This window comes from Nycticebus coucang, chromosome 10 (genome assembly GCF_027406575.1).
Source record: "Nycticebus coucang isolate mNycCou1 chromosome 10, mNycCou1.pri, whole genome shotgun sequence".
Lineage (NCBI taxonomy): Eukaryota > Metazoa > Chordata > Mammalia > Primates > Lorisidae > Nycticebus > Nycticebus coucang.
The window spans coordinates 126653480-126663183 of record NC_069789.1 but is presented as its reverse complement, the minus strand read 5'-3'; the positions used below and the strand labels follow the sequence as shown (position 1 = coordinate 126663183).

The 9704-nt window shown below is 54.6% G+C and overlaps 1 protein-coding gene across 1 annotated transcript; it reads right to left on the bottom strand.

Moving 5' to 3' along the window:
• Positions 1-29: 29 nt before the first annotated feature.
• LOC128596608 (inactive serine/threonine-protein kinase TEX14-like) lies at positions 30-8843 on the bottom strand. The gene is made up of 17 exons (XM_053606174.1): positions 8797-8843; positions 8067-8211; positions 7145-7334; positions 3983-4160; positions 3493-3658; positions 3270-3415; positions 3129-3189; positions 2929-3053; positions 2743-2835; positions 1971-2306; positions 1724-1881; positions 1460-1653; positions 1302-1374; positions 1126-1214; positions 893-1036; positions 303-690; positions 30-215 (listed from the first exon to the last, which is right to left on the bottom strand). The coding sequence occupies exons 1-16, from the start codon at positions 8841-8843 to the stop codon at positions 592-594; spliced, it is 2244 nt and encodes a 747-aa protein (XP_053462149.1). The 3' UTR covers positions 30-215; positions 303-591.
• Between the last annotated feature and the right edge of the window lie 861 nt (positions 8844-9704).

Here is a 9704-nt window from a genome sequence, read left to right as displayed (position 1 = left end):
CAGACGGGTGGCTCTATCATTTTGTTTTCTCTGAGGCAGACACTGAGTGGGGAGTTACTCCTGGAAAGCTCTGTGGGGTGACGTCTGCGGAGAGGGCACCATGGGCACTCCAGGAATCTGTGTCAGGAGTGGGGCCAAGGTCAGACAAGTGGGGTTCGCCTCTGGGTTGGCATCTTCTTTGAAGCTCTGCTGTTATCTCCTCCAGCAGATCCATCCTGGGGAGCAGCAGGGTGTGGGACCTAAGGGCTATTTCAGGGATGAGGAAGGGGCCCAATCCCCGCCCACCACGCCCCTTTTCTCACTTCTGCAGACTGGAGAAGAAATTTCCTCCAATCAGCTCAGTACTGGGTGCCTGAAGGAGGAAAAAGCTGGAGCTGCCACCTGGTAGCCACAAAGTCCAAGGGACTTGGGAAGTGGGAGTGGGCACAGGATGGGCTAGGGGACCTTTCTTTAGCCTGCCCTGGTGGCCTTCCCTGCCAGCAGTCTCCCAGGTGTGGGAAGCCTCTGTGGGTCAGCAGGCAGGGGGTGGGCTCACAGGGCTGGGGGTCCAGTGGGGTAACCCTGTGAGCGTGCCACAGCAGCCGCTGCAGTTTAGATCTTGGCTGAGAACTTCCTCTCAAACTGCTCCACAGAGCTCTGGATCCCCAGCAGGGAGGCTGAATCCTCAAGGCTGGAGTGTAGGGCAGGGCCCTGGGGGAAGCAGGGTTGGCCATGGGTCACAGGTCAGGGGACAGCTGGGAGTCCTTGGGGGCCCTGGAAAGAGGGGAAACAGCCAGGGAACTTGGGGGTGATGACTAACTGGAGGGCGGGGGTCACAGGTTAGTGATGTGATGGTCCTACAGGGCCCTGGGGTATCCATACTGTTGAGCTGCGGATAGCAGTTCAGGCTGACCCTGGCTGTGGGGCTGTGGCTGGGGCCAGGGCAAAGGCCGGGGCTGGGGCTGGGGCTGCTGTCTAGAGTCAAGCTGCTGCCTGAGTCCCAGGCTGCACCACTCTGGAACCCGCTGTGGCCTGTGACCTCAGGAGTCTCCAGGGCCTGTAGAGAGTGATGTCAGAGAGTTGACATGGGTTGCCCAGGTGTCCCACAGCTCTCTCAGTCCCTTCTATCCCTGCCCTGACTCCTACCTGGGATGGAATGGGGCCAGGGGACATCACAGGTGGCACAGGCCTGGGTGTAGTCTTGGCTCTGGGAGCCACATCATAGTATAGTTTCTCTATGGGGACAGACCAGTTGGTTGGATTGAGGAGAGCACAGCTGAGCTGTGCCCAGTGCCCACCATCACCCCCTCCTGCCCACTCACCTGGGGGAGAGCCGAGCAGTGCAGAGGACATTGTGGTCCACTCTGTTGGGGAGCTCACCTCAGGAACAGAGTCCTGTGGAAGGGAGGCTGAGTATGGAGACATGAGCCCTGCCTGGGGTTCCATGGCTGCCATCCACCCCTGCTAACCTGTCCTGTACCTGGGCCATGGCCTCCCGTAGCAGGTATCGAGTACTCTGCAGGCTGCCCCAGCGGTCAGCAGGCCTTAGGCCCAGCCCAGCCTGAATCAGGGCCTGGTAGGGGGCTGGTACCAAGGGGTCCAGGGCCAGGCTCTCACCTGCCTCCAGCTTGGCCTTCACCTCAGGGCCCTCTCTTCCAGCCCAAGGCAGCTCTCCTGCAAGGAAGCATGATTAGGGACCCACTGGGGTTCCTCAGTGGGGTAGGGTGGGGAATCACTCACTCACCAGTGAAGACCTCCTGGGCTAAAATGCAGAAGCTGTAGAGGTCTGAAGTGGTGGCAGGCAAGTCACCACAGATCAGCTCAAGTGACAGCCATGGGTACAATTCAGGGGGTGGGGGCAGCCCTGGGCCTGGGCCTCCCCAGGGGTGGCCCTGCTGCAGCCTGTGGAGTCCAAGGAGACTGGTGAGCAAAATGGCTGCAGGACAGGGACACGGGGGACACGGGGGCAAGCAGGTGGGGCAGGCACCCACCTGGGACACAGCCAGTGCTGCTGCAGTGAACGCCCATGCTCCAGGTTGCCCACCTTAGCCAGGCCAGGCCGCACCAGCTGCACAGCATGGGAGCTGAGGCCGCCGTGAGCACGGCCGCGGGCTTGCAGGAACAGCAGGGCCTCTAGCACCTGCAGCAGCAGCTGGCCCGGCAGCAGGCCTGGCACAGCCTGGGGCCCCTCCTCACTCGGTCCCCGCAGGTGCAGAATCACATGCAGGGAGCCCAGCCACACAGGCTCGAAGAGAAGGCACAGCCCCGACAGGTCTGCTGAGGGGCTCAGTGCCATCAGCAGCAACAGGTTGGGGTGGTGCAGGGTGCTGGGCAGGAGGACAGCAGGCCACTTATGAGCAAGCCCAGAACCACCTGGTGGGGGGAGCTGCTCCTGGGTACAGACCACCCACCAGGTGCTGGGGGCACCCGCCTTGGACAAAGGAGAATCTGAGACACCAGGTCACAGGGCCTAGCGGGGGTAACACCCAGTTCATACCTTGTCCATGGTACCACTCCTGCACCCACCTCCTCTCTGGGGGCTACAGGACATTCATACAGAACTGGGTACCCACTTTTCAGAACTGGGGTGAGGATCCACAGGAGGGCGCTATGCCAGGTGCTGGCCCAGAAGTGAAGATGCTAACTGTGGCTACGGTGGCCACACTCCCGGGTCTTCAGTTTTATAAAGCACTTGAATTGGGCAGGCAGGTGGAAGACCGGCCTGTGGGACCAGGTGGGGTAGGGGAGGCTAGAATGGGGTACCTGCAGTGCCGAAGGTCAGCCAGCAGTACATCAGGCTGGGTTCCAGGGGCCTTCAGCTGCCGCATGGTCACGGAGTGTCCCTTCCATAGGAGGCTGGAGAATGGGGACAGGGAGGAAGTGCAGGTCTGAGACCAGGTGAGCTTTCCTTGTAAGGAGACTCTGCAAGGGCATGCCAGGGGCTCTCACTTGGCCATGAGGGTGTGGGAGCTGCTCTCGTAGGTTCGGTCAGGCTCACCCTGGGCTGGCAATAGCTCCTTGGGGTCCGCAAGGGGTACACTCGTTACTAGACCCAGTGGCCACAAGCTGCTCAACTGGGGATGGGGAGCAGGACCATGAGGCACGAAGATGACAGGGGTAATTCCACTTCCCCAACCTCTCCCACTTACCTGGCCGAACCCCAAGGTTGGGACCTGGGGAGATCTCCCACTCTGTTCCAGTCTCTGTGCTCTGAGGTAAAGGGCAGGCTGAGGATAAATCTGGGTAGGTGGGTATGGTGGGTGGGTGGGCTTCAGGGTGTGGACTGTTACCTGTCTGTCTGCCACAATGAAGACAAGGAGCCCTGCAGGCTGTTCCCAGATCTGGCCTGCAACTGGCCCAGAGATGCGAGCGCCAGCTCATTGCCATGCACTAATGCCGATATGTGAGCTCGGCAGAGCTGTAACAGCTCCAGCACCTGGATCAAGGTGTATGGGTGAGGCCAGTGCGGGTGCTGGCCCTGATGCTCCCACTGCCACCTGGGCCACTGCTCACCTCCCAGCTCTGCTTGACACCACCCTGCTCAGCCCAGTCTCGTGGTGTGCGACCCTGCTGGTCATGCAGACGCAAGTCACCCCCCGCCTGCAGCAGGTGTAGCATCACTGGGCTGCAGCCGGAGAAGGCGCCCGCGTGGACCGGCGTGCTGCCATCAAGGCAGCGGCTACGGTGACACAATGAGGGTGGGAATTGATTAGGAAAGGGATGAAACAAGGACAGAAAGTGGCAGGATTAGTCCCTGGGGATGGGAGGAGTCACTGTGAACGTAGGGGTTGGGATAAGAGGAGTCATGGGAGGATACATGGGGTCTCTGAAGGGATAAAAAGACCATTGTGAGCAGGAAAGGCATCAGGAGAATGGGAGTAGTCACGGGGAATGAGGAGAGGTCCAGGAGGGTCCCACCAAGTGGCAGAGGCATCATGAGGGAGAGAGGCCTCAGAGGACAGGAACCCCGGGAGTATGGGAGCACCACCACCTGTCCACTCACTGGTTGGGATTGGCACCAAAGGCCAGCAGGAGCTGCACAACAGAGGTGTGGCCCAGCAGTGCTGAGAGGAAGAGCCCTGTCTGCCCAGCAGAGTTTTCACCATCTACCTGGACAACTGACAGACAGTGAGCCTTAGGACTCCTGGGGCAGGGGTCCCGAAAGCCACTAGGCAAACATCCTTACTATTTCCCAACCTCCACAGTCCCTCCTTGATAAGGTGACCCTTGACTCCAGTTCTGTCTCTATGTCCCAGAACTGCCACCCTCCAGCTGCTGAGGACTCTAACTCAACTATCTCAACACAGTGCTCCAAAAGTCACCATGATGTCCACAGAGCTGGAACGAGGGGTGGCATCTACCTGCCATGCAAATGTCCACCTATTCCAAAGGTGTCAAAATCACACAAAGATCCCTACGTGCCAGGAGGAAGGGGACTTCTTGGGATCTTCATCTTACAGGAACCTTGTGCACTGCTGGGCCACACAGCCTCCACCGGGGGCTGATTCAGCATTATATACACAGGTCCCATCAGGCCAGATTCCAATTCTTCAAGGAAATCAAACTCTATGGATTTTATCAGGAAATCTCTTAAATGTATTTCTGAACACTGCATCTAAGGGCTAAGTCCAGGTAGCAACCTCCTCAAGACCCCACCTACACATCTGTGTCCTCTCCCCCACCATCATGGTGCTCAGATTCCCCCTTCCAACCATTTTCCTCTGCCCCAGGTCTTGTATATCCCTACACATCATTCCTGAGTTCACTTCCTCCAGCCTCTATGCCATGGAGGACAAATGCATAGTGTCCTTGTCCTTGTACTCCTATGTCCTTGGTAGACATGGCTAATTAATCACACACTTGGTCCAACGCACCTTGAAATCCCTCCAAATGTAGTCCTTCAAGAATCTCTGTAAAGGCTGAACATGGAGACTCATGTGTGTAATCCCACCACTCTGGGATCCCACCACTCAAAAAAAAAAAAAAAAAAAAGGAGCTCAGGAGTTTGAGACTAGACTGAGCAAGATCCAGACACCATCTCTACTAAAAACAGAAAAACTAGGGCGGCGCCTGTGGCTCAGTGAGTAGGGCGCTGGCCCCATATGTTGAGGGTGGCGGGTTCAAACCCAGCCCCGGCCAAACTGTAACAAAAAATAGACGGGCGTTGTGACGGACGTCTGTAGTCCCAGCTGCTTGGGAGGCTGAGGCAAGAGAATCGCGTAAGCCCAAGAGTTAGAGGTTGCTGTGAGCCGTGTGACGCCACGGCACTCTACCCGAGGGCGATACAGTGAGACTCTGTCTCTACAAAAAAAAAAAAGAAAGAAAAACTAGCTGGGCGTTGTGGCAGATGCCTGTAGTCCCTGCTACTGGGGAGGCTGAGGCAAGAGGATGGCTTGAGCCCAAGAGTTTAAGGTTGCTGTGAGCTATGACACCAAGACACTCTACCCAGGGAGACAGGGTAAGACTCTTGTCCCAAAACAAACAAATGAATAAGAAAGAACCTCTGAACGCACCATATTTGCTGCATCATATTTTACCCAGCCCATCATTTTTTTTTCTCATCAAGTCCAAAGGCATTACCATCTTTTCCAAAGGCATCCTAACTGACTTTCTGCACCTCTCTTGCTCCGTAGAGGTCTCTTCTTAAAACACAAATCATTTTAAGGAATAGATAATCTTGTACAAGTTGCTCCCCAAAAAAGAAAAAGAGAGCAAGGCTCCTTTTGAAAGACAGTAATGACCTTAATTCCAAAACCTGATGAGAGCTTCTAGAATTAGAAAATAAGATCATGTATCAATTCCATTTATAATCATATAGGCAAAACCCATAATAAAGTAAAGTTAATGGTTCAACATAAGAAAATCTATCAAAGTAATAAAATTCATTCATGGATGGATTATAGAACAAAAATCACATGTGTAACACAGTAGATACAGAAAATGTTCTTGATAAAATTCAATGCCTACTTCTAACTAGGAAAAAAACACCTGAGAAAATTTAGATGAAACTCCCTTACTTGCTAAAAGTTATAAACCAAAACCAACAGCAAGAATGATACTTAACCAAAAACAGACTCATTTCCTTTAACATCAAAAACAAAGAAACATATCCTCCAACAATATAGTTCAGGAATTCTGGCCAATACCTTAAGACAAGAAAAAGAAATTAGAGTTTAACTACTGAAGGCTGAAACCAAACTGTCACCACTGGCAAATAACAAAAACAAAAAAACTGAAAAGAATCAACAATGACAACTATTAAGTTCAGAAAGTGGCCTGATACACTATCAACTTACCAAAAATCAATGAAAATGGACATTGTAAATTGTTAATTCAATATTACTTGTAATGTTAATTTCCTACTTGCGATGCCAATGGTTCCCCATGGGACACACAACAAAAACCAACACAATGATCACTCCTTTTGAAGCCCTTGGTTGTCTGGACCTGCTGCCCTTTCAGCACCAGTCCTCTCCCAGAGTTGTGGGCTACTTACACATGCGCAGTTCATGGGACTGACGGCACGGCCCTTTGCACAGGCTATCCCCCACTCCACGAGTCTATCCTCCCTTCTCTCCCCCTTTTGCATGACTGGTTCCTATACTGTGGGGTACAAGCACCACCCCACTTGAAAAGCCATCCTGGCCATGTGGCTCACACCTGTAATCTTAGCACTCTGGGAGGCCCAGGTGGGTGGATTGCTTGAGCTCAGGAGTTCCTGACCAGCCTGAGCTCAATGGAGTCCCTGTATCTACTGAAAATAGAAAACTAGCCAGGCACTGTGGTGAGTGCCTGTAATCCCAGCTACTCAGGAGACTGAGGCAAGAGGATCACTTGAGCCCAAGAGTTTGTGGTTGCTGTGAGCTATGATAACACCATGGCACTCTACCCAGGGAGACAGTATAAGACTGTCTCAAAAAAAAAAAGAAAGAAAAGAAAAGCCATCCTGTCTGATGTGTCTCCCCCTCATCCCCAGCCTCAGCCTGCCAGTTTTATTCACAATGATCTAGATGTAATGTTCACCCTTACATCCCATCATGGAACCAAGAGCCTGGCGCGCAGAAAGTTCCCAGGACAAAACTGCTGTCTGGCCAACTGAAGCTACACCATCCATACTGCTCCTTGATCCTGCCCCCACAGGCGGTCCCAGCAACCAGGCCCTCACCTCTGCGCAGGAGCCTGGCCAGGCCCCAGCCTGGGCCCCCAGCCACAGCCAGGCGATGAAGACGGCCCACCTGGGTGTCTGGATCCCGGATGGAGCCCAGCTCCACAGGGAAGCCTGAAGGCAGCAAGGGCATGTGTAGGCTGCAGACTCTGGGTTTCATGAGGGCAGAAGGAAGTGAAGGTTTGGGCCTCTGGGGACAATAAAGCAATAAAGACAGAGCTGGCTGGAAGCCTAGGGAGGCAGTCTAGATGGGTAGGGGATCTGATGGGAAGTCTGAATGAGAAAACAGGTGGGCTCTGGGAGAGCTATACCCCCAAAGGTCAGGGATCTTCAAGGATCTAAGGGAGTGTGAGGGCTGAGAGAGGGTTTTAGGCATGAGGCAGAGCTGCAAGGGTAGTAAAGGGCTGTGAGGATAGGATCTGAGCCTGGTGAAGGAATCGAGGGTGCAGGAGGCAGCTCTGACAATTATTAGTTGAAGGATATAAGGCCTGTGGTTTAGGATCTGAGAGGCTGTGAGAGGATCCAAGGAAGGACGCTCCTGAGGGCTGGGGAAAGGAGGCTGAGGAGGGATGGGGGGGGTCTGAGTTCGGTAGGAGGACAGGGGACTAAAGGCAGAACTCCTGGGTCTGCGTGAACTTAGGTCTAGGGAATTGTCCGCCTTTGGGGTGAGTCTACAGGCTGGGGGAAGGGACTGAGTGAAATCTGGGAGTGAGGAGTGTCTGGTGAAAGCCCCAGGAAATGAGGACAGGGCCTGCTAAAGAGGTGGGGTCTGGGAGTTGAGCGGGATTTCAGGCTGGGAGTGGGGACTAAGGGCAAAAAAGGGCTGGGGGCAGAGGGGTAAGTGCCTGACAGATCTGAAGGCCTTGAAAGCTGGAGGAATGTTCTCTGGCCCATACCTCTGGCACTGCGGCTTTGCACCTACCGTTGGGCTCCATAGTGCTCTGCACGTGACTGTCACGTGACCGCTGAGCCCTTGCTGCAATAGGAGCGGGAAGGCTAGGCGCATGCGCTTCGATGGCCTCCTGCCACGCTTGCGCAGTACCTCAGCCTCCCCAGAAAGCTTTTTCCTGGGGTCCAGGACTGACCAGGGAGAGAAGACTGCGGTGTTTGACCCAGAGTATTTAGCTGTGCCCTGCACGTTCCTCCCTTGTTGCCTACCCTGAGAACTTTTGGGGGGTGTAGGCCCTTGATCCCAATACAGCTGTCCTTGGCTGTCTGCCCGTGCTTCTTACTCGCCCCTGCGTAGTTTCTTTCTTTCTTTTTTTTTTTTTTGAGACAGAGCCTTAAGCTGTCCCCCTGGGTAGAGTGCCGTGGCATCACAGCTCATAGCAACCTCCAACTCCTGGGCTCAAGCGATTCTCTTGCCTCAGCCTCCGAAGTAGCTGGGACTACAGGCACCGGCCACAACGCCGGCTATTTTTTGGTTGTAGCCGTCATTGTTGTTTGGCGGGCCCGGGCTGGATTCGAACTCGCCAGCTCAGGTGTATGTGGCTGGTGCTTTAGCCGCTTGAGCCACAGGCGCCAAGCCGACCCCTGTGTAGTTTCTTCTCTGTCCCTGCTCCAGCCTTTCCCCTGAGCCCCAGGACTAGGAGCCCCTCAAGATGCCACCCCCTGGACATTCCCCAGGTCCTGTCATACGATGTAGATCCTACATTGGCTTCAGAATCTCCCCAAAACCGTGTTTTCTCCCCGTCTCCATGTAGGGTTGGCTCCACTGTGCCCCTTTGTAAAATAGAGGCCTGGTACTCCCCCTGACCATCTCTTCCCCCGGACTGTCAGCTCCATAGCCCACCCTCTCAGCCACCTGGATGTCCTTTCTACTAGCCTCCATCTGCCCTCCCTGCAGCCCAGCCCTGTCCCACCCTCCCCTGGGCTCCCAACCTGTCTCCACTTTCTGGTCCTTCCGCTTTCTGAAACCCTCCTGAATCTCTAGTGCCCTGGGACAGAGACCAAGCCCTTATCAATTCTCTGGGATGCCCTTCTGATCACCCCCAGTGTGGGTCAGGGGCCTCCTTTGACTTTACACAGCCCCCTGGGCTTCCACAACATAGCCCTGACTACTGTGGGCTTCTCCCATCACATCCTTGATCACTCTAGGCTCTCACAGTGTGAAGATGAGTTGTATCAGACTAAGAGCCCTGTGAGGGCAGGGCCTGGGGTTGTCTTTGTCACTGTTGTGTCCCCAGCATTGTTCACCTCAGACCCTCGCCCAGAAGGGGCCTTATTCAATGCTTATTTACTGAGAGCCTCTTCTTTCTGTCCTTCCCTGGACATGTGGCCTTGGTTCAGCTTCTTGGCTTTCATGGCTTGGTTTCTGCTCTTCATCTGGGCATTCACTGGGGTGAAGAAAGTTCCCGCATCAGTCACTGACCAAGCCCATCCAAAGACAGGCTACCTCAGAGTTGAGGAGAGGCCTCCTTAGTCCTCGATCAATGTCTTTACTGCACTCCAGGGTGAACTCAAGATCTCTTGAGCTGCAGAATCCCCTAGCTCAGGTTGGCTGAGGTCAAGATGAGTTCTTCCTTAAGGAAGTGGCTTCAATGCAGCACAGCAGCCTGGG

Excerpts from the sequence above, each read along its gene's own strand:
- LOC128596608 (XM_053606174.1), bottom strand. The coding sequence starts at position 8,843 with ATGGAGACGGGGAGAAAACACGGTTTTGGGGAGATTCTGAAGCCAAT. Across the intron at positions 1,882-1,970 it reads CAGCACTGGCTGTGTCCCAG|GCTGCAGCAGGGCCACCCCT; the intron begins GTGGGTGCCTGC and ends TGGACTCCACAG. Across the intron at positions 1,215-1,301 it reads ACTGCTCGGCTCTCCCCCAG|AGAAACTATACTATGATGTG; the intron begins GTGAGTGGGCAG and ends CTGTCCCCATAG.